At 46.8% G+C, this 24,487-nt stretch overlaps 1 protein-coding gene across 1 annotated transcript; it reads right to left on the bottom strand.

Moving 5' to 3' along the window:
• Nucleotides 1–5,671: 5,671 nt before the first annotated feature.
• Nucleotides 5,672–11,624, bottom strand: LOC138683457 (homeobox protein orthopedia-like). Its single transcript, XM_069775226.1, has 3 exons — nt 11,588–11,624; nt 10,274–10,683; nt 5,672–6,193 (listed from the first exon to the last, which is right to left on the bottom strand). Exons 1-3 carry the CDS (start codon nt 11,622–11,624, stop codon nt 5,672–5,674), a joined length of 969 nt encoding a protein of 322 aa, XP_069631327.1.
• Nucleotides 11,625–24,487: the final 12,863 nt, after the last annotated feature.

Genomic DNA, 24,487 nt, shown 5'->3' with positions numbered 1-24,487 from the left:
GGTCACAGCCTCTTTTGGGCATCCACCTGCTCCAGCATGGGGTCCTCCACGGACTGCAGGTGGATATCTGCTCCACCGTGGACCTCCATGGGCTGCAGGGGGACAGCCTGCCTCACCATGGTCTTCCCCACGGGCTGCAGGGGAATCTCTGCTCCAGTGCCTGGATCATCTCCTCCCCCTCCTTCTTCACTGACTGTCGTGGTTTAAGCCCAGCCGGTAACAAAGCACCACACAGCCGCTTGCTCACTCCTCCCTCGGGCCCCGGTGGGATGAGGAGGAGAAAATATAAAGAAAGGCTCGTGGGTCAAGACAAGGACAGGGAGGGATCACTCACCACTTATGGGCATGGGCAAAAGACAGGCTCAACTTGGGGAAGAAACAAAATCAATTTAATTTGCTACAAATCAAATCAAAACAAGGATATTAGGAAGTAAAACCAAACCTTAGAACACCTTCCCCCCACCCCTCCCTCCTTCCTGGCTCAACTCCACTCCCGGGTCTCTCTACCTCCTCCCCCCGGCGGCGCAGGGGAACAGGGGGTGGGGGTTGGGGTCAGCTGGTCAGCTGGCCACACGTTGTCTCTGCCGCTCCTTCCTCCCCAGGGGGAGGACTCCTCACTCGTCCCCTGCTCCACCGTGGGGTCCCTCCCACAGGAGACAGTCCTCCACAAACTTCTCCAACGTGAGTACTTTCCGCGGGCTTCAGTTCTTTGCAAACTTCCCTGGCATGGGTCCTTTCCGTAGGCCGATCTTCAGTCACAAACTGGTCCACTGTGGGCTTTCCCATGGAGTCACGGCCATCTTCGGGGGTCTCCGCTCCACCATTCACCTCCATGGGCTGCAGGGGGACAGCCTGCCATCTCACCACGGGCTGCAGGGGCATCAACCTCTTCAGGCGCCCCTCCTCCCCCTCCTTCTTCACTGATCTCAGTATCTGCATAGGTGTTCCACTCACATTCCAATCCCCCTACTCACTGCAGGTTCCCCTTCTTAGATCTGTTATCCCAGAGGCGCTACCACTGTCATTGATTGGGTTGGCCTGGGCCAGAGGCAGGTCCGACTTGGAGTCGGGGGGGGGAAGCTTCTAGCAGCTTCTCACAGGAGCTACCCCCTGCGGCCCCTCCCCCACTACCAAAAAAAAAAACCCGTGCCACACAAACCCATAACACTGACCTTGGTGTCTGCAGGGTTGTTTCTCTCACATATTCTCACTCCTGTCTCCGGCTGCAGTTTTTGTTGCACAGGGTTGGGGGTTTTTCCCCCTTCTTAAATATGTTATCACAGAGGCCCTACCACCATTGCTGATTGGCTCGGCCTTGGCCAGCGGCAGGTCCATCTTGGAGCCAGCTGGCATTGGCTCCATGGGACATAGGGGAAGCTTCCAGCAGCTCCTCACAGAAGCCACCCCTGTAGTCCCCCCCGGCTACCAAAACCTTGCCATGCAAACCCAATACAACCACACATAAGGGAAAAACTAAAATTCTTTTGTTCTCCCTTTTGTCTTTATGCCGAAAGGCTAAATAGGCCATGCTTTCCAGACCAACTGGTCTGAGCTCAGCCTTAATGGCAGGCAGGAGGTGGTCCCCTCTTTGCCAGGGCTTGCTTTAAAAAAAAAAGGATCTTAATTCCAGCACTAGAAATGAAGAGGAGTTTGCTATTAGCTGTCATATTAATAATTTAGAAAATACATGCCCAATCACTTGTGTTCTCAGTTGTCTCTGAACACAGCTGCAAACTGCATTAGGTGTTAGCATGAATGGATATATTTCAGATGAGATATTTGTACTGAATTATTAAGGTAGTCTGTATTACAAAATTTCTAATAAACATTGCTTCTGGCTCAATTTAGCCTGAACTCAGTGAACCTAGCCAGTGGTGAGAAATCAGAAACTCCGAAATACCTGATGAATGAATCTAACTAATCAAGAAGCCCTGCAGGAAGTAGATGCCAAGATTAATGAGCCAGTGGTTTCACCATGCCATGTTGTTATTTCTTCACATAAATGCCCTCAAATGAGATTACCTTTGTCATGAGAAGGAGAAAAGGAAGGTTACATACTTTCAATTGACAGGTTAACTGCCATACCTCCATTACTGCAAGATACATTTTCATGTGCGGAAATTTTTATTCTGAAAAATGAAAATTTTAAGACCACAACACTAATTAAACCACATTTTCATTTCTAAGAGCAGGGATCATTGCTGCTAGTACAATAATATAAGCTGTGCTGCAATGTTATCTGATCCCTTGCCTTGCACAAACTTTCTTCCAATGTTAGTAATTGCTCAGTGAATGCAATCTCCAGCAGTGGGTAAGAGCAGATTCTGCCTTCCAGGGGGATTTGAGGGGGGGAAGAGAGGAGAAAGAGAGAGAGAGTGTCAAAGCATTTCATCAAGAGAGCAAATAAAAGGTTCAGTGACATTATCATTATGTACATTCCTTAGACATTAGAGGTGATGTTGTGTTTAGAGGGAAGTAAACCTATGTGGATCTGTGCTGGTGTGGAAATGAATCCATATATACAAACAAATCTCAGTCTATTTACAAGCTGGGTGGAATTGCTCAAAGTTAAAATGCACCTTAATATAAGCAAATAAGCCCAGATTGTAACAGTCCTAGTGCCTGGTGTTAGGTACTTAGTCAGTAATAGGCTAATTGTTATTTGGCATAAATGTTCTCTCTCGATTTATATGGAATTCACTCATTTATTTTGATTGCTTTATGTGAATGAAGCAAAGCTGTTCTTGTTGTTAGGTAGAACTAGTCAGTGCTGTTTAATTTTTATCTTTTAATATCAGCGAGGGTGAGATTTTGTAATAAAATCATTCACATACAATCTGTAACATGTATGAGTGAAACCTGCAGTCCCCTTCCTTCCATCCATGGTAAAGACATAAGAGCGTCAGCTTAGATGTTTTATGTTGCAAAGCTTCAGCTGGTGCTAAGAGTACGTATAATTTCAAAAATCTCAAGGACTCAGAACACAAAGATCTATTGCCATGGAAACAAATGTTGTATCAAAGTTGGGTATGATCAAAAAGCTTTGCTCATAACCAGGACAACAGTTGCATTAGAATATGGAAGAAATTATGGATGTTTTAGGAGCGAGAATTAACCAGAAGGACCCTTGTAAGGCCCCTTTCATAGATTTGCAACATTTGGTGTCAAGAGTTGGATCTTACAGGTTGCATCTCAATCCCCTGCCCCCAGTCAGAGAAAGCATTTTCTTCTACCATTAAAAAGCACATATTTTTTAAAGATCTTCCATACCGCACTTTACGACATTCCTGCATCATAAAGCTGTCTTGCTTATAGCAATATAAAGCAGCTGTAAAAATTACATGCTTGTAAACAACCTTCCATACATTTGGGAGAAGCAGAGTGAGATTTGCATGCCTCTGCATGTAAGTGGAGACCTGCTTTTCCTCCCAGCGGGCCACAGCACAGGGAAGGTGCCGCTGTGTGATGCGTGAGCCACTCCCCTTCTCCCCTTGGCCTACGCAGGGGCACCTGTGGGATAGGGGGCTGGGGGCATGCTGATCAGCCCTGCTCCATACGTGCCCCATGTGCCCACATCTTTGAGGGCTGATCTAAACTGATCACAAATTTCAAACTCAGAGCCAAGCCTGGGTGCAGGGGGGCAACTGCTTGGCCCAAGGCCAGGCCAGGGAGTAGAGGGAGGGTTGGAAGGAGGGACAGGGCATCATGCCTTCTTACCCCAGGCATTACTCATGGTATGGATTATGGTATGGACCCTGTCTTGCCTGGCCTGACCTACCTCAGGATGAGCATCCCAGGTTGTTTTGGCACCTGGGCCAGCAGGCTCCTGCAGAAGGGTGCAGGGCTGCTTCCTCAGGTGACCCCCCAGCAGACTCACTCCCAGCCTGGATCTCCAATAATTTATTCTCCTTTTATTTCTCTTTTAAATTAAATATGCATACATAATATGCACTTTGGAACAGGCAAGGACTCTTCTGTGGGTACTTATGGAGCTGGGCACTCTCAGGCATGTAATTAAGAGGTGTGCAATTGATATATAAGTGGAAGAGATCTCAGTGCATTGCATTAAAAAAAAGAAAGGAGAGGGGGAAAAAAGAAAAATATAAACCCAAACCAGGCTGTAAGATGCTTGCCAAAGTCCTGCACTTTTTTTCCCCCGTGTCAAAGTTTGGAAGGGAGTACATTGAAGGGAGTACATCCCTCTTCCGTGGGATTAGCCCTGCCAGCAGCCACGCACTCATTTCAGAGCCAGCAAAAAGGTCTGTGGCGAAGCGCCCCTCCACTCCCGCTTCCGTTCCAGTCTCGGCCCTCATCTCCCGGCCCCCCACCGGCCCCGCGGCTCTCCGGGGTGGGCGGTGCTCGCTGACGGTCCGGCCCCAGGGCAGGTGCCCCCGCTCACTCTTCACCTCTGTCTTGCTTCGCAGCGGAACTTTTTGTTTCTTGCAGTTTAAAGGCCAATTACTCAGAAAGATTAACAAAAGTTTATTAATCATGAAGTATTAAAATTGAGATAAATGAAAGGCTTCAATGCAAAATTCAAGCAACCAAACCATTCCCAAACATATGACAAAGGAATCAGTGAATCCCAAGGAAAGAAGGAAGTCTTGTCTTTTTTTTGCCTCTCATATCTCACACACCACACCAAACCCCACAATTCTTCATATCACATACTGAAAATTATTTTATTTATCCATTTACATTAACTTGATATAAATGTGTCTGGAAAAGTCAAATAATATGTTTTATATTAGCTCAAACATTTATTAAGAAACCCCAAATTCAATAAATAAGCACAGACAATAAGTTAAAACGTATCACGAATCAACCAGTATGTAACAAGAATGCTTTATCTACACAAAACATCCTATTTCACATTGTTTGTTCATTCCTCCAGTGTCCCTGCCCTGCAGCGGGGTGATCGGCACATGCAGGCAGGCGGACTGCGGGGCCAGGCCGGGTGGGGCAGGGGCCACGGCTGAAGCCAAAGATGCAAGAGGGACAATAGCAGCAGGAACATAAATATATGCGTAAATAAATGTGGGGCAGATTGGCAACTCAACTGTCACGAAATCAAAGATCCGAAAAAGGGAAGTTGTCTTGCTTTTTTTTTGTTTTGCTTTTTTTTAATGTGTTTTACAAAAAGCAACATTACTCTTTTTTTTATTTTTCCTCTCTCGCTTATAAATGCTTTATCAAAATGGATTTGATTCCTTCTGGGGTCTTCGTACCACTCCACGAACCCGCCCGGCCACCTCCCGACAGCGCCCTCGGACAGGGCGCCGTCCGGCTCCTGCCTTCGCTGCAGACGGGGCCGGCGGAAGATCACTGCTCTTAAATTAAAACAAAACAAACAAACAAAACCCACCAAAAAAAAAAAAAACAAACCGCGGGTGCGCCGGGTTTTGGCGAGGGAGGCAGGCAGAGCCGGGCTCGGGGAGGCCCCGGGGTCCGGCGAGTCCTTCCGCCGCCGGGGAGAGGCGGCCGCCAGGTGGGCCAGGCCGGGCCGCGGGAGTGTGTGCGGGGGCTAAGGGGTGGAGGGGTGTTTCTCGTCCCACAAACCAGTCAGTTGGCATCTGATTTCACATCCTGAGTCGACTCCCTGGTAAGTCAGGTGAGTGGAAGGTGAGGGGAAGGCGGCGGGGCGGGGCGCGCCGAGGAGAGGCGGTGGCTGTTAGGTGAAGCTCATGGAGACTGTGTGCTCGAGTGCTTTGCGGCGGAGGGAGGCGATGCTGGTTCCCCGCCACACGTCGCTGCTGTCCGGGGAGCTGCAGAGCTGCGGCGAGCCTGTCACGTTGCTGGGGCCGGGCAAGGAGGCGGGCACCAGGCTGGGGAAGGCGGGCTGGTAGAGGTGCGACTGCAGCCCGGCGCGGTTGGAGCCCGCCAGGCTGTTGGAGAGGCCCATGGAGTTGGGCGGCGGCCCGGCCGCCAGGCTGCACTGGGAGAGGGACTGCGCCATGGCCTGCTGCCTGCCTAGTGCCGACGGCAGCGGCAGCTGCGACACGCCCGGCATGGTGGCGGCGGCCCAGCGCGTGTCGTTGGCGTGGAAGGAGCAGAGGCCGTCGCCCATGGCGGCGGCGGCGGCCGAGGGGAACTGCGTCAGCCCCGGTGTCGGCAGCAGTGTGCCCGGGGCGCGGAAGACGTTGGTCGTCTTCTTGCGTTTCTTCCACTTGGCCCGCCGGTTCTGGAACCAGACCTGCGGGCGGCGGACAGTGACACACACCGTTAGCGACACCCGCGCCGCGGCCGGACCCGGCGGGACGGCGGTAGGGGGCGCCGCAGGCGCGGGTCCCCCGGCAGGGCTCGGCCGGGGCCCGCGGCTGCCCGGCCCTCCCAGCGAGCGGAGTCGCCAGGGCTCGCTGGCACCGCCGGAGCTGAGGGCTCGGTGTTGTCGATGTCACCGATTTCCGCGCCCGTCGGTGCGACCGAGGCGAACCTTTTATGAAGGTGCGGTTTGGTTAAACGGGATTTACTCCCTCCCCAACCCTCCGCCCGCTCCTCTCGGTACCTGTCACGGCCTTCTTTATCTCCTGTCGCCCCCCCAAGACCCCTCCCCGGCCATTGTCTCTTCTATGCCCGCTCTTCACACTCATGGCCCTGCTGTAGCCCCACACGTGTCCCCGTGGCGGGTTAATGAAGTCGCTGAAACTTTTTATAATGAAAGAGATCGATGTGTCTCTCCCGGGATTGAGCTGTCTGTAGCCTCCCTCGCTCAGGAGGAGGCTCCGGGAGAGGAGCCTGGCCTCCCCCTGAAAAAAACAATAACACAAAGCAAAAATAAATGACCGGCCCACGGCTCTTGCCCCTGCGTGGAAGCACTCCCGATCTGGCATCGGAGCAGGGCGCCGGCGGGGCGGGAAGCCTTTCCCCGGGCGAGCCCCCACGCCCGGCGCCGCTCAGGTCCCGGGGCTGCTCCGCGGGCAGGAAACCCTCCGGCCAAGCCTCCCAGCTTTGTTGTTTTTTTTTAAAAAAACAGAGGTGGTTTAGGTAAGCGGGTGCTCACTATGCCGGCAGGGATAATTTCGTTGGTCTCGCTGCACCATTACCGAAAACACCGGGATGTTTGTTATGGGAGGAAAAAACGGGTCCACTTGAAATCCAGGTTAGCGCAATGCTCGGACCTGCTGGAGTTTGTCGTTTAATGCTACGTACCTAAACTGAGAAATACGGGCGCCTGTTAGCGGAAATGAACAGCCGTTAAGGAATTAAATGGTATATGGACAATCGAAAAATCGCGTTCAATTATGTTTTAGGGTTAATAGTTAAATTGTGGATACAAAATCTTTTTATGTTTCATGGTTTACTGGTGTAAAGAATCTCCATCAGGTCTGATCGCCTCAGTTCATAGCTATGCTGCATATGCTTTTAAAATGTGAATGTTTCCAGTTGAAAACTAGTGCATGACAGATTAAAACACGGGGAAAACCTGGAGGAGATTTTGAAAATGCACACATGACAACTCTAGACATATATTAACCGTGAGCATTTGGCAACTTTGGATTCCTTTTAAAATGCAACTAGCCCCTGAAAATTATTAATACAACAGTGAGAATCTAATAGAGGTTGGAATCTAAAAATCTACCTTGATGATAGCTGCTGTTACAGTAATATAGACATACTGTAAATGTATTTTAAAATATATAGCCCATTTAATTCCCCATCTATAAATGGGTTAGAAAGAGAGAGAGAAGGGGAGAGAATATAACTTTTTGTCTTTTAGGAGCCAAAGCTTTATGAAGACCTCATTGGAATCCAGTGGATGATTAATGTGAAGATTTGGTAGGAAATCTGGAGAGCTGTATTAAAACTCAGATTTCAGATTCATTTCGATCAGCCAGCCGTGAACTCTGGGCCGAATTCATTACACTTTAATAGTGCTGGGAGAGGAAGAAAACGCAATTTCTCATTCCATTAGAAAACTAGAAAATACTCTCAGCTTGTCCCCTATTAAGATGTGGCAGATGACGGGACCATTGTGGGGGACATAGTCAATGGAATTACAGGACATTATTTTTGTTCGTATGAAATATTGAAAGGCAAGCTTGACTGTGCAGAAGTTATTTCACTGATTTGTTTTTTATGTAAATAAAATATTGAAAGTTAATTAATCCGTGCTAGAGACTAATGATTATGCTTATTATATTGCATTTGATTGCATAATTTGCATGATTCTCGCATTGCTGTTTAATAAGCCATTCCAGGTTATAAATAATTCTGGAATTGGTTTCTAATAATGGCATGCTATAAAAAGAATGGTTTTATTATACCAGCCTGAAAAGCGGAGCAATATCAGAGAGCAATTGGACTCCCGTTTAAGCACCAGCTGCTTTAATAATTATTTAAATGTATCATATACATCAAATATAGATCTAAAAGGAGGAAAGAGGTAATTTATTCTGGCATCTAAAGCCCTTAAAAACATATACAGCTGCCATAAATTAACTATTTAGATCATTCCTTAATCAGTGTGGAGCCCATATACTGCAAGGAATGTGTAGGCAATCTGTTAATTATAAAGAAAACTATAAAGTACTTGTATAAGAACATAAACCAATTAATATTTAATTTAAATTTGGTCAAGGAGCACTGATACAGTGCATTGTGAAGTAAATACATTTTACATAAATTACATTATTACATAATTGTTATAATTTTGAAGTGTTAATTAAGAAGGTTATGTTGATCTGATTACTTTTTAAACTACAGAACATTATTGTAAAAAATATTTAAATTGCCACTCTATTAAACTGTTTTTATCAGCAGTCTCGAGGTATTATGATTGGTTTAAGATTATGCTGAGACCATTAAAACACTTTGTCTTTCTTCCTACGAATTTCTTTAATGTGCTGTTAGAAAATAACTATTTCTATTTTATATTTTATATTTTACTTCATTTACCACACTCCTAATATTGAAATTGGTATCATTAACCTTTGAGAAACCCAATAAAGTTTAATAGACCTCGTTTTCTTTTTTCGTAGAGTCAGTTGTCCAATTATATTTTATTCGTGAATCTAATTTCATTCTTAATTTAAACTAATTATAGTCCTGTGTAGGCTGAGTCAAATTGGTTTACTTTTTAAAGGCAGACGTGCATTTTTTGTCGCATTCGAGAACGGAGTCAGTTTCTGTTCATAAAAACGTTCATTTAGGGATTTCTTTTGATGTGTCTTTATTTATCTGAGGAGCCTAGGCTTGCTGAGAGGAATTTTGAACACCTGCTCCGGTGAAGTGCGGCGGCATTCCCGGTGCACTGTGCTGAGCAGGGAAAGCACATCCCAAAAGTGATTCCATTGTACACGCTTTCATTCCTCTGAAGAGGCTCGCCCAGAAAGTCGCGAAAATAACCCTCTACCCACAAAACCCGCATCTGAGTAGCCTAGCGGTTAGATCCATCTCCCCCTTTTCCAAATTTAATTTACATTTATTTGACTAAATGGTTTCTTATGTGCCTGTGTACAAATATATATATGTGTGTGTATATATGTACACACTTTTGAGAACAAAGTACACCCTAGATGTTGAAATTACTCGTTAGCTTTGCCGTCCCCATGCATTATAAAAGCCAGTACAGGGAAACTCTGATTCCAAATACAAGTGCTTTTTATCGAAGTGCCTTTTCACAAATTTGTGTGTCTTCCTCCACCCCCCACTCTGACCCTCCCTGCGGCGGAGCCAGGGAGACGGCCCGTCACGGCGGTTGCGGCCATGCCACCGGCAGCACCTTGGACAGCGCCCCCGCGCCCCCACCCCTTCCCCCCGCGGAGCGCCTGGGCAGAGCCACGGCCTCGCTGCCGCCGGAACTCCGCACCGGGCAATTCCCCGCGGTTTTGGTTTGTCTCTTAGCGCCTAGCTATTGCGAGGGCTGAGACTCGCCCGTCTCGGGCTGTGCTTCCCCGGCTTCTTTCCTGCCCCGGGTTGGGCTGTGGAGCGGGAGAAACTCCGCCCGCGTTCCACTCGGGACCACCGCGTTGCAGGTGGGTAGGGGGCAAGAGGACACCCCGGGGCGCACCGCTCCCGGCCCCTCCACCCTCCGGCGGGGACAGCTTAAGTCTCGCGCGCGGAAAGGGGCGGGTGAAGGGGAAGCGGTTTAAAGTTTTCCTGCGCAAACCGTTGCGTTCAGGGGTAGGTTTCCTCTCCCGCCGTCGGGCTGAGGTTTGAGGGCACCCACACCCCCCACCCTCGTTGTGCCTGGCCTCGTCGTCGTCGGTGCGCCCGGGGAAGGGGCCGGCGGGCGCGGTGGGGACAAGCTCTGCGCGGGGGCGGCTGCTCATACCTGCACCCGGGACTCGGTGAGGCCGATGCGCAAGGCCAGCTCTTCCCGCATGAATATGTCTGGGTAGTGGGTCTTGGCGAAGCTCCTCTCCAGCTCGTTGAGCTGCGCCGGCGTGAAGCGGGTGCGGTGCCGCTTCTGCTTCTGCTGCCCCTGCTGCTGCCCAGCCTGGCTGGTGTTCTGGCCTCCCTGCTGGCCTTGCTGCTTGTCGGGGTCTTTGGCACTGACGGTTAAGGAGCTGGGGTTGGATCCCACCGTGGTGATGTCCTGCCCCGGCAGTAGGGTGGTCCCTTCCACCGTGTCCGAGTTGGGAGCCATGTCTCCTGAGTGTGTCCCCGGATCAGAGCCCCCTACGCCCAGCCGACACTTCACAGCCTCCCGGTGTCCCAGGAGCTCGGCCGCATCTTTCATCCCTGCAGAAGCAAAGGAGCTGCGGTCACTCCCCTGCAGTCGGGCATGTATCCATCAGAGTCTCTTTCCAGCGCACCGAGCCAGCGAGAAACATCCAGCCAGCGCGGCCGCCCGCCAGCCCCGCAGCACGGGCTCGGCTCCGCGGCGCGCAGAGCCCGCGATCCGGCGCAACTCGGGGCGGGGGAGAGAAAACTTTATACGGAGCAGCTCCTCTTCCTGCTTACATAACCAGCTCCCTGCCGGACCTCCTCTTTGCGAGACCGGGGGGGGGGCGGGGGCAAGTTTTGCCGGGTTCGGCTTGGGTTTTCCAGTGGGGCTGATAAAAGAAAGAGACGGAGAGAAAGAAATAACACTCGAGCCGCCCTGCTGCCGGGAGTTTTAACTCTCCGACAGATGTGCGGGGACTTCGGTCACCCTGGCCACCTTTCCCCTCTCCTTCCTCCACTCCTCTGAACAAACGCATGAATAACCATAAATAGGTAGATACAGATATTTTAAAACGAAAGAAAGGGGAGAGGAAAGCGAGCAGGCGAGCAGGAAAAGGCCACCCAGAACTTCTTCGTAAATACCATCTAGCTCATCTGTATAATAATAATAGATCATAGTACTAATGTGTAGGTATGTATATAAAAACAGGGGAGAGAGGAATTAAATGTTCTACAATTCGCTGTAGATCTATATACTCCGTAGGTCGCCCTCTCTTTTTTTTTTTTTTTAAGACGGTGTTAAATCCCATTAAACTTTAATACAGTACAATTACTTTTAAAGGAATTAGCCCATTTAGATCGCATTAAGGTAAAATAAGGAACAAATTGTCAATTTCCTGCCCCGGCTTCCTCCCCGCTCGCCACCGCCGTCGCCGGTGCAGCCGCCGCGGGGCGGGGGGGGATGCTGGTGGAAACTCACCGAGACGGGCGTCCAGGAGGTCGGCATGAGACAGCATCGCGCACCGCTCCAGGGTGAAGGTTGTTTCCCCCCCCCCCCAAATTTTAGCGGCCTTAACTTATTTAAAATAGATATAAGATATAGATATATAGAGAGATCTCCTAAATGAAAGAAAATTCGGTGTGTGGTTAAAAAGGGGGTCTCTTGCATTATAATGTCCTTTAGAGAGACGGGGAGGTGCTTAACACTTCAGTGAACGCGTGAGCAGCTCGGCGCAGGGACCAATCAGGAGGGCCGCCTGCAAATGTCGGCGCCTGGAGCGCTCCGCTCCGCCCGCCGCCTCCCCGGCCTCCCGCCGCCCCGGCCCGCGCCGCCGCTCCCTTCCTCTGCTCCGCTTGCCTTCGCCGCCCTCCTTTCCTCTCTGCCCTGCGCCCTTTTCCAAATGCACATTTGACACCCTCCTCCTGGTCCGAGTCACCTCTGATTTATTGTTTTTTCTTCTTTTTTTTTTCTTTTTATGCCTCCTCGGAGCGCACCCTCGGACCCGACCAGGTCTGCCTCCCGGGGATGGCTTGCAAGCCCAGCGCCCACCGGGGGGGGGAAATGTAAGTGGGTGAACGCGGGCGGCTGCGCGGAGCGGGGGCGGGGGGTACGGGGGGGGCGGCGGCGGCGGAGACCACGGATCGGCTCTCGCCTGTCCGCCGACGGCGGCGGGGAGGCGAGGAAAGAGAAACTTCCGCGAGTTCCCCGAGCGGCCCGGGCCGCACAGGCTCCCCTGGCCCTCCGGGGCTCCCCGCCACCTCCTTTCCAGCCCGGCTTGATACACAAGCACACCGCAACTCGGGGAAAAGGGAACCAAACACCGCATGTCCCGGCCACCCAGGGAGCGCTTCCTCTCTGGCTGGGATTTAAAAGCCCATTAAGCCCTATTTTTTCGGGTAAAATTTCCAAGTTCGGCTCGCCTACAAACTCAATTTAAAGCAGTAAATAAAGTTAAATGCTTTTTATTTTCGTCTCGAATATGTTAAACTACTTGAACAAAGTGCTTTTGCACAAGTGAAGCGAACCATTTCTAATGTTCTGATTTTTCAAAGCCAGCCAACAACAAAGTTTAGATTAGTAATATATTTCTAACCAGAGTCATTTTCAAGATCATTAGGCATTTATGTAATTAGTGCCAAATCTATAAGCTTTTATTACGATTATTAGAGTAAAATCAGTATACATTTGTACTAATTTACTACTGTTTAGACTTGGCTGTCAAGCCAAGAGGATCTTATTGTAAATGATAACTGAGAAAATTAAGTGCAAAATTCTGTACCATTTCTGATCCGCTCCTAAACAAACCGTTTAAATTGTATTTGTAGCAGAACATAATGCCCTTTAAAAGTGATTTGACTTGTATTTTTATTAAAAAAAAAAAGAAAAAAGAAAAATACCCTCTACTCGGGCACAATGAAAACTGATATTTACTACTTCCAACATGATTAACATTGGTTTTTAATTCAAAAGTGATGCAATTAAGATTATTCATTTAGTGCAAATAAAGCTTCCACCAAAAAGGGAGGCCACTGAAGTCTGTGTTAAATAATACAGCGCCAATAGCCTTTTTTTTCCCACTATCCAATTGACTTTTGCACAAAACACTGTAAATGCTGCGTGTGAAGAGATGCAAGAGTGGTTTTGTTTGCAGCTCAGATGTGCAGGGGTTTCGGCAGCGACTGAACAAGGAGACAAAGGAACCGGCCGACCAGTCTCTAGGGAAGTTTTGATGCTTTTTTTTTTTTTCCTCCTCCCTGCTCAGGTCTTTGGCTACATATTGATTCAATTCAACTTTCGAGACGTCGGGCTGTTGCAATGAACCTGGGTGCCCGGGAACGGCCGCTAAGAGCAGGGAGAGAGACCCAGAGCTAGGCCACAATTTAGCTGGAGAGACACAGAGAGCAAAAGAAAGAGATGGAGGTGGGGTGGGAGTTTCGGGTCGGTTTTTTTTCTTTTCCGGTTGGATGGGGAACGGCGAGGATGGCTCATTTGCTTTGCTTTTTTCCTTTGAAAATTATTATCTGTGTGCAGCTCCAGGGCAGCAGGGGAAGCCCCGGTGGTGAAAATTCCCGAGAGGCGCCCCCCGGACCGCTGCCGAGCGCCGGGACCCGCGGAGCGGAGCTTGGGGAGCCGGCGGCGGCGCGGTGCGCGGCCGGGCCGGGCGCCCGCCGGCAGGGAGGCAGGCAGTGGTTGGTGGGAGCCGCGGGGCGCGCAGCCTTTCGCGGCTGTGGCGGGTCTGGCCCTACCTGGGCGCGGGCGCCGCAGCTCCGCGCCGAAGTTACAGGAGTGGTCTGGGGTCGGCCGGGGGCTTTTGGGGTTCAGTTTTAGCTGTAGCCACTGGGCTATGCGGGCGCTGCAGGTGCCTGCGGCCGACTTCTGCCGAGCGTGCTGCGGACAGTCACGGGGCGTGCATGTGTATCTATTCCGTGGTTTTGCATGTTTCAGGTCGATAAATAAATGTGTAATAGTCAATATGCAGACACATCAGAGTAATAACAATGGGATGAAATCAAAGGATTATCAATCTCTGTTAGTAACTGCTGAATAACAATGTTGCAGCGTGATTGATAGCGCGCTTCATTTTATGACTTTTCTAATGCTGTTGATTTTTGTAGCAGTATAAACAAACTAAAATGTTTCTTCCAAGACTCCAGAGCACAGTCGTCTTAAGGGAAGGGGGAAAATCAGAGAAGGAAGTCTGCAGGAGAGTAAAGAGCGAGCAGGGCTGACATTTCAGCATGTCAGAAAGAAAATGACAATGGGGCCTATACTCTAATCACATTCCACTTCTGCACACCCTTGTTTTGTCAAGTATCTGAATTCATTCGGGCAGTGTTGGAGATGTATTTACAAGGATTTTATTCCCCGTCATCTTTCCATTTTCCCAGTGTAGACAGAAAACTGCCGGTCAAGTCCATTCCCTGTTATAATTTACGGTATTCCCCACATGATCATAGGAACTGAAGATCCTAACAAGGAAAGGCTTTAGCACAATGCCCCAAAATCTTCAGAGTGACAAGGGTATCTTCAGAAATCACTTCAGAGCAAAGTAAAAGGATTTTCTATGACGGACCCAGTGATTTTTTTCTCAGTAAATAGGTTTTAGATTCTTACACACACGTAGAACAAAGGGACCTACCACAAAATACATTGTTTTCCCCTAATAAAATTTATTTAAACAGCTTACTTCTCGTAAAAAATAGAGATTGAATTTCGTACAGGAGCGCCTGTCAAGGGGCTAGGCACTGGAAGATCATCTCCCCCCCCACTTTCCCTTTCCGGCGAGCCCGATCCTGGGATCCTAGCTGGGGTCGGCTCTCCCCTCCACTCCCCACCTCCTGCCCACGCTGGCCGATCTGCCTGAGTAAGGTCCCCGGGATCGGGGCGTGTCGCGTTTGGAAGCAATATAAACCTAATTCTCCGGTGCTGTGACCCTGGGAAAAAAGGGTAGAGAACTTTCCAACCTCTCAGCTAAACTCAAGCCTTGACTGAATGAGGCTGTAATATAAACAAATTCTGCTCTGATTTAGGAACAGAACCTTCTTTTATCAGAATAATTATATTTGGAGCGAGAATCACGACAAAATAAGATTAAACTGCTAAAGTCAGCAGGGTGGCTTGGCGTAAATGGCTGATAAGGTTTGTAATTTGATATTTATGTATTTATTGAACATCCATCCAGTTAAGGGGGCCTGCTGTATGCAGAGCACCGTAATTGCTTTTTGCACTTCGCACACGCTCCCAGCGTTTATCAAATGTAACTTTTGTTTGCCTAGCTAGTTCGCGCTGCCTTTTTTTTAATTATTATTATTTCCAGGTAGTAGTCCTGAAATATCGGATATTAATATTCACATTCCCGCTCCTCAGTGCTGTATTGTAATATTGTTTGCTTCAATGAAAAGCGCCTCCCTCAATAATTAACAACCTCACATTTCATCAGGCAAAAAAATATGGAAAAGAATCAATTTTAATTCATTGTAAATTACAGCTATGCTTCTGAGCACTATTTGCTTAAAAAAAAAAAAAAATCAAGTGACTTCGGCTACTGTTTACTTTTCCACATCGGCATAGCCTAAACACAAATGACAAATCAAACCATATCCTTTCGTTAGGTGTAATTTGGAGTTAAGAAATAGAAAAACAGAAACACGTGTTTTTATTTTAATCAACCCACTCGAAAAATATGACTCCTTTAGAAATGAAGGACAAGGCTGCTAGCTGCTACAGATCCCAATTTATTCATTCTAGTCAGAGCTAAATATGATGATCATCGCTGCTTTACGGCATTAGGATGCATGCAGTATTTTGTAGCTGTAATAAATATACTTCTTTGAAAGCAACTTTATGAAGTTTAAACTCATCCGAGGCAAGAACGATCGTAGCTGATCAGAAACGCAGCCGTCAGATGTTCCGAAAATAGCCTTTCTGAGCGCGGCAGGAAAGCTCGAGTATCTTGTCGTCTATTCTCAAATACGTTTAAGAACATCGTTTTCCTATTTGCTTATTTATCTAAGTATCTGTATCTCACTCTAAGTCAAAGGCAGCATCTCCGATTGTCTCCTCGCTGGCAGACTGCGGGGAAGCTCTCGACAGCAAAGCAGTTGCTTTAGATTGAGAGGATGGCTTCTATCAATTAATTTTCGTCAGAAATATGACAACAAGTCTTTTATGGGGAAAAAATTATTTTAATATAAGGTATGCCTGACACCCCCCCCTCCGCTCTCCCCCGTCCAAATGCAAACTTTTTATACGCAAAAGTCACCTCCCCCTCTCCCTCCAGCTTTGTGTGTATGTATGTATAGTCTTTTGGCATAATATTAAGTTCATAAACTTAAAAATGCGGGGCCCAAGTATAACGCACTGTATTGTAACTTATGCAGTCAGACAGGAATTATCGGGGTTACCCCGAAAGCGAAGTTAACGCCAGTATAAAGCATTTTTCAGATACATTTCTGTTTAGGGAAAGAGCACAGTTCCAGGAAGACTGTTCCTACTGAGATTTGAGAAATTTATTTAACACATACCCATATTTTAAAATGCGAAATCTCCCCATCCGGCTGGATAAATAAACCGTTAGGTGTGGCTATGAAAGAATATACATCGGAGACTGACGTGGAGTATTTAACTTTATCCTTTTTAACACCGTAGTTTTAATCTCTTCAATTACATAGGTGGTATATAGTAATAAGGAACATACATATTTTGTTTGTATGTGTTAAGTTCACTGCTTTTCTGATTTCTATTTACTCAAGATAAATATATCAGTTATTCAGTTAGGTGACAAGTCTAGTAATTGGAATAAAAAGAAAACATCTCATCCTTATCTCTTCCTATAACTAGATATAGTGCTAATAAGACTGCATCAATCTTACCTGGCAAATAAATAGACAAAAAAAAAAAAAATCGCCTCCAACAAGTTAATGTGGTGTATCTGAGTGGAAAGTAGATATTTTCACGCATTCTGGAGGTAAGGAGTGACTTAATAAAATCACAAGAAAAACATAATTCTGTAAGCAATTTCAGAGCTCAACCATCTCTCATTCGTGCCGCTACTTAGCATTCTCCAGCCGTCCTAACCTTTTCTGTTAAAACCCAGTTCGTTCCAGAAATATGACTGTCACTCAATCTAGGACCTTTAGATCCACTTTCCTTTATTATTGGGGGGGGGGCAATTCTAGAGGCTTATTTTACAAGGACGATTTTTGTTGACTTCCCCCCCTTCCCCGAGCGCGGCTAATTCGAGGCGTCTATATTCACTCAATTAGAGAAATCTAAAGAGAAAATCGATTCTTCCATCTGCAGAAATGCCAGCTTAACAAATTAGATTCTTGTTTCGTGCAGATGATTTGGTGACAGTCGGGGAATTAGAAGTAATAAGTTGCTGTGTTTGAGACCACCTCCCTAGCCCCGAGAGGGGAGCACTGCACCCACCTCAGCACCTCCTCCTCTGACCGGGCAGGCTAAAAGCCACCGCATCTCCCTCTGTAATTAGTGCTGCTGCCCTCCATGTGGGCTCGATTAAACCGTGATTTAGCCGAAAGAAATATAATTATGGCTGCAAATAAAATAATCAGCATTGAAGAGCGATTTCCTTAATGAGATAGAGCGGTTGCACGTCACGGAGTAAAGGGGCCTCATTAAGAGGTGATAATGAGGCTTGAGTGAATATTGGGAGTTGCACAAAATATCTAAACTGGTGAGAAAACACAGTACCGGGCTCCTACGGTTGGGCAGGCTTCAGAACTGGGCGTGGCCCCAGACTGGAGACCCCGGTACTGTGTGTGGAGGACAACGGCGTAGCGCCCTGTGCCAGGCTGAGATACTTTCCGCCGGCATCAGCCCTACCTCCGGCTCCCTACCGCCACACCCAGCCCACCCCGCAAGCATGCTCACCGGAGGACGGACACCTACATGCCCACGAACGCCTGGCTGCGCTCTCCTCGCCCGTGGGCACCACCTGGAGATAGGTATTTTGATCATGGCTAATTTTTTTAAAGCTATTAGTGTGGCCATTTGTAACGAGGAAACAGAAACACTTAACTCCCTCCTCCTGTGTACCTGCCTGGTACACCTGGTGCTCTCCACGGCCTTCCCGCATAGCCTGCAGAAAGCCTCTACTATTGCTATTCCTTTGACTGTGCTGTGTACCCCCGGCAGTCCCCAGAGCTCCTCGAGGAGTTGCCTGTGGTGGGTGGGGCCGTGTGAGGCCATGGGCAGCACCCGGCCTCAGGCCTGTCCCAGCTTGGCTCTGCCAGCAAGGTGAAAAGTTGTGAGAACAGAAGTTGACCCTCTAGGTGACAAACCAGAAACCAACAGCCGAGTCAAGGAACACAGATTAGAACCAAAATGGCTAATTAAGAAAATCAATTGCAGAACACCCACAGAGGAGTACCAGTATGGCTGCTCTGTTACCCGCCATGGGTGTGAGGTTGCCAAGATGGCTACCTGCTGCATGTGCTCTAGGCCCTGCTAGGTGGGAAGTGGTGGCAGACTGGGACAGGGATGGTGAAGAAAGGGGCTAGTGGCTGGTCTCAGTGGGGGTTTAGAGGTACTGGAGGAGAGGCCTGAGTGAAGCCACTGCAGGTAGTGGTGCTGCTTCAGCCCAGGGCTGTGTGAGGGGGGGCTGCCTCTAATGGCTGGGCTGGGGCTTGTGGGGAGTTGTGTGGTGGGGTGGGGAGTGGGTTGGCACCTCTGAGGGAACAGGACTGTTTGAGAGCAAAGTGTTGTATTTACATAAAATAAAAGGGAAGCAAATGGGATAATAGGCAGCCTAATGTTCCCTGGGAAAATTACATGCTGGCTCTGCTGTGTGACAGAGGGGAAAGCATTGTTTTGCTTTCACCTCACCCCCCCCTCAGGTTTTTGTTTTCCTTTTAATAGTGTAAAATCGGGCATGTCTTGGTGTTTTATCATCTAATCAAGAAAAACAGCTTGAATAAGAAATATTAAAATAAAATAAAGGCCAGGGTATTTTTCTTTCTTTGCTTATGCTCTCAGTAACTTAGAGGAGATGGAATCTACATTTTGTTCTTATCATCAAAAACATTTCACCTTTCAGCCTGATACCTGCAATATGTGGTAAAGGTCAAGTTTCTTTGTTAGGAAAAGGGCCTGTGTGACATTAGCAAAAAATCTATGAAGTCTGTGCTCGGCAGTGAAGGAGCTGAGAGTCACAGGAGCGCTGGTGGCCCCTGGGTTGAAGACTTGTCCTGCTCTTCTATCATGGTGAGATTATTTTTTAACTGACTACCTCTGTGTTTTCAGTGTATTTGTGTGTGTAGAGGGTTTTGTAGTCTTGGACTATTTACAGCTGCGCTGATTTTGGCTAGGATACAGTTAATTTTCTTCATAGTAGCTAGTATGGGGCTATGTTTTGGATTTGTGCTGAAAACAGTGCTGATAATACAGAGATGTTTTCGTTACTGCTGAGCAGTGCTTACGCAGAGTCAAGGCCTTTTCTGCTTCTCACACCAGCAAGTAGGCTGAGGGTGCACAAGAAGTTGGGAGGGGACACAGCTGGGACAGCTGACCCCAACAGACCAAAGGGATATTCCAGACCATATGATGTCATGCTCAGCAATAAAAGCTGGGGAAGAAGGAGGAAGTGGGGGGATGTTTGAAGTGATGGTGTTTGTCTTCCCAAGTAACTGTTATGTGTGATGGAGCCCTGCTTTCCTGGAGATGGCTGAACACCTGCCTGCCAATGGGAAGCAGTAAATGAATTCCTTGTTTTGCTTTGCTTGTGTGCACAGCTATTGCTTTACCCATTAGACTGTCTTTATCTGAGCCCATGAGTTTTGTCACTTAAAAGTGAGGGTAAACCCTTCTTATTCTCTTCCCCACTCTACTGTGGGGGGAGTGAGCGAGCAGCTGTGTGGTGCTTAGTTGCTGGCTGGGTTTAAACCAAGACAACAGCTTTTATATATATATCCCAAACAGTGACATTTGTCTCCCATTTTGGTACTCTGTAAAACAATGGGGACATGCTGGGGCCAGCCAGACTCTAGTTCAGGATATCCCATTGGTAGTACTTAGATTTATGACCATAAATACATTAGAAATTCTAAAGTAGCCCTAAGGGACAGCTCTCAAGATTGTGTTTTGTTTTGTTTTTTCTCTCTATGAAAAAAACATTTTTGGTTTTTGGATGATTGGTTCTGTTGGAAGACGTTGCAAATCACGTTTTGAAAAAAAAATAATCAGGGGTCTCAGGAGACTTGGCTACTGGCTGGAAAGAGGTAAATAAATGTTTTCTCAAAAAGCACTCTTCTGTGCTCTGTTAAGGTTTCATTTTCAGACCTTCTACCATTGTTTGCTTAACCTGTGTGCTCCTCTCTGTGTAGCCACAAACTCTTCTACCCACAGGCCTCTCTCTTCCTGATTAGTCTGGCCAGTGGCTGATATTTCAATCATGGCTTACAGTGTTGGAATTTACATTCTCCAAAAAGAAGCATCTCTGCCTCCTAAATTTGTCATGCACGTGGGACAGTTTTCTCATGTCAAGAAAATCTGTCGAGGAATCGTACAAACATCAACACAAATCTTGTGGATTTCTTCATGTTTAAACTTAGCCATTCCTTCTAAACTGAAAGCACAGGTTAACTATAGCAGATGTTCACTGTAAGAAGGGTGCTCTGAGGGAAGCTGAGACTCGGCACCCAGAATTTTGTATCCTCTGCTAGGGAAGCTACAGGACTGAAAGCCATTTTTTCTTTATGCTTGTTGTGTTAAAGGGTAAAGGAATTTGGCAGAAAATAAACCCCCTTGTGTTCCAGCTTATCCTCAGATGTCGGAGGGGCTGGGGGCGGCTAGGTTTAATTTCTGAGTAATGTCCAATTCAGTGCTATAAGTCCGGTCGCACAATGACGGATGCACTTATAGCACACTGCACTCTCAGCTTAGCTGCATTCAACGCATGAGAATTACCAGACTTGGGGAGTTTGGTTGTGTTAATGAACTATCATGACTAGATTAATGAGCAGTGCAGTTTAGAGCAACAGGAGTACGGGTTCTTTTGGATTGCCGGTGATAAATACACTGCAAAGTGGTTGACTCATAGTCAGATTTTCTGCTGTGTTCATGCAGTTTCGGCTGCTTATCAGCCCAGTCTCCAGCCAAACCATTTTTTTTTTTGTTTTGGTGCTGGGTTCTTGCTGATAGCCTTGCACAATAGGATTCACTTTGGTTAGGCCTACTTGCGGAACATCTGCCTGGACCAAAGATCAGTTAGTTCAAACAGGAGGAGTGCATCCATCACACTTTCCACCCCATGACTACAGTCAATCCACTTTACCTCACAGAGTCGTGGTATGGTCACCTCTTGCTTCTGTGCCATAAATATAGGGTGGTAAAGACATCAGCTTTTCAATAGGCTGGTAAATAAGTTAATATATCAGATTTGCTGTTTCTTTAATATAGACATGTTCGCTCATAGCTTATCTCATATTGAGATAAGTGCCATAATTTGATATATAAATAAAGGGATAATAATAAACACAAAACTACAAAGATCAACAAGACTACAGTTGGGTGTAACATCAAATTCAAAGCTCCAGTTGCTGTTGGTGACCATCCAAGGAGAGTTTCCCAGCAGTGATGTTCTCTGTCTTTCCTCACTCTTTCTAGGATGTGGTATATCTCCTCTGAGTCATGATGGATGATAATTAGGATTCTTTGTCCGTTGTTTCAAACTCGTTTTAGCAATTGACATGGGTCACTGTGTTGCAACAGTTTTCTTACCAATGTGAGATTCATTCCAATGGGGGTAGGCAATAAATCTTGATACAGCGTGTAGTTAGATTGTAGCAACTGGTGGGTTGTGACAGGAGCTAAATAGTTAAAGTTGCATCCCATCATTTTAGTAAAATTACAAATGCAGATATTTGAGTGATTGTGTATATCTACAGTGGTGTTGTCAATAAATATAGAATCACGAATGGTTCTCTTGCAAACACATCCATTTCCAACATATACAAGTACAGTTTCAGGGGTTTCATCAGGGTGTATTTCAAGATGACAAACATTTTGTTCAGTGTCAAGACAGACATCTTTGGCCTTAATGGTATTACTTTCACAAATAAATCCTTGTTGTTTCAGTACAACACATGCGTCAACATCAACAGTTTGCCATTTGTTCCCATTTTGTTGGGCCCATATTCTATGTTCTAATGGATAGAGTACAGTTCCATAGTGATTTAATCCCAGTGCAATGATTGGGTATGTGGTGGATACTGAAGCATTGTGTATTGTTCAAACAAAAGTTATGGCTTTACTGTTGGTGGGGTCATAAGTGAAGTTGACTAGACACCACCAAGATTGGAAATCCTTTTTGAATTGAGTTTCATTTTCCCAAATTACCCTTTGAATCTCAGTGTGGGTAAGGTGTCCTCATCGCCTTCCCTCATAATTGCTGCTATAGTGGATTGCACCCATAACTGAGCTTGGATACAGCTAAGAGCTAGAGAAACATTTTTCTGGGTGATGCCAAGTGCGTCTACAGTTAGTTGGTGGTCCTTCTAATTAATTCTTTCCCATTTAGGCAATATATCAGTTAAGAGCAATTGACTAGTTCCTAGTGCCAGCAAAGATTATCTTAGTGGATGTTCTAGTTTATACAAATCACTTGTTGCTGAGCTTAATCTGTTTGCCAAAACTTCAGTGTCTATGCTGTTTAATACTCCTAATCCTGTTCCCAGGACACCAGTCGCATCTCTCCTTGCTCGTTTTGGAGAGGTGAGGGTTTGCCCATGCAACCATGCTAACCATCCTGTATAGGATGTATTTAGGAATGGTGAGCAGGTAGGTTTACTTGCAGAGATATTAACCTGCATTGATAGTTCCACTCGCTTGAGGGACCATGATGGATTAAATAGCACTTGTCGCTGGCCTGTATATTTAATAGCATAGGGTCCAATTTCAGAAATCTGTGGGGTTAAGGTTTCAACAGTCTTATCGGGGGTCTTGGAGGTAGTAGGATGCATTGTGGGGGCTAAGGTAGTTTTTGCTGTGCCGATATAAATTATCCCAGTTTCAATTGTGGATAAATTATATCTCCAGGTGCATAGTATTTCTCTTTCCATATTTTCTTTTAATGTAACACTAATTGAACAGCTACTAGCCTCATTACATCTATGCCACTTTTCAAAGGAACTATATTGAAAACTAAATAAGTAAATTTCCTCTTTGTTGTTTGGGGGTTGTTTCACATATTAGCTTATATTTCCCTCTGCCAAATTCATGTTAATGGGTGGGATTCCTAAATTTGTACAATTATAGCTTGTGGTGTTAGCAATTGTCATTGTAATGCGCTCAGGCTTAAGCATGGTTACAACTGTTACCATATTGATTAGTACAAATAATAAAAGAAGTGACGGTCTCCACCCTGTGCATTGGGCTTGTCAATACCTCCACTGGAGCTGGTCCATGCAGGCCAAGATGGTTAGGAGACAGGAGAGAAATAGGCCTCCAGCAATAGTGACAACTTCTCCAGGGGGTATTCCCCTGCTGGTATTATTCATTATACCTGTAAGAGAGAAGAACACAATAGTCTTGGTGGGGCATGTCTGGACCAGTTACCCTGTTATGTTCAATAACTGGGATATATCCATCTGGTACTCGTACAATGTTCAGCACTATTACTATCTTTTGCCCTCCAGGCCAGAGAGCCATGAGGTTCAGTCAAGATCATTGGTACTTATGCCTATTTGGGGTAGTTTGACCATGACAGGTTGCCCTGGTTGAAAGGTCACAGGGAATTTTCTACCATCTGCGGGAAGAGCGTCATGGGGTGCCATCATGGTGGGAAAGAATGTGTGAGCAACTGGACTACCAGTTGGACCATACCTGTTATTTAGTTGCTGAACTACTTACCACACTCGAGATTCCCAATGGGGTTCATGGGGTTTTAAATACCATTTCAATAAACCTTTGGCTCTTTCTACCATCCCATTTGATTGAGGGTAGTAAGGAGTATGGAATACCCATTGGATTCTGTTCTGTTTGGCCTGATTTTGGACCTCTTTATTGGAGAAGCGTGAACCATTATTGCTTTGAATCATTTCAGGTGTTGGTAGGCCCCAAACTCATGTCAGACCCTGTATGGTACTGTGACCAGTCGTGGCCTGACATCTCCATGCCATGATTAGTCCTGATACTACTTCTACTCCGGTTAGCATATATTTATATCCTAATGATGGCTTCAGAGGACCTATATAATCTATTTGCCATGCAGGACTGTGATGGGTTGACCCTGGCTGGATGCCAGGTGCCCACCAAAGCCGTTCTATCACTCCCCCATCCTCAGCTGGACAGGGGAGAGAAAAATATAACAAAAAGCTTGTGGGTCGAGATAAGGACAGGAGAGATCATTCACCAATTACC

Source organism: Haliaeetus albicilla, chromosome W (assembly GCF_947461875.1).
Source record: "Haliaeetus albicilla chromosome W, bHalAlb1.1, whole genome shotgun sequence".
Lineage (NCBI taxonomy): Eukaryota > Metazoa > Chordata > Aves > Accipitriformes > Accipitridae > Haliaeetus > Haliaeetus albicilla.
Note: the sequence above shows the minus strand (reverse complement) of the source record. Positions and strands in the feature narration are given on the sequence as shown.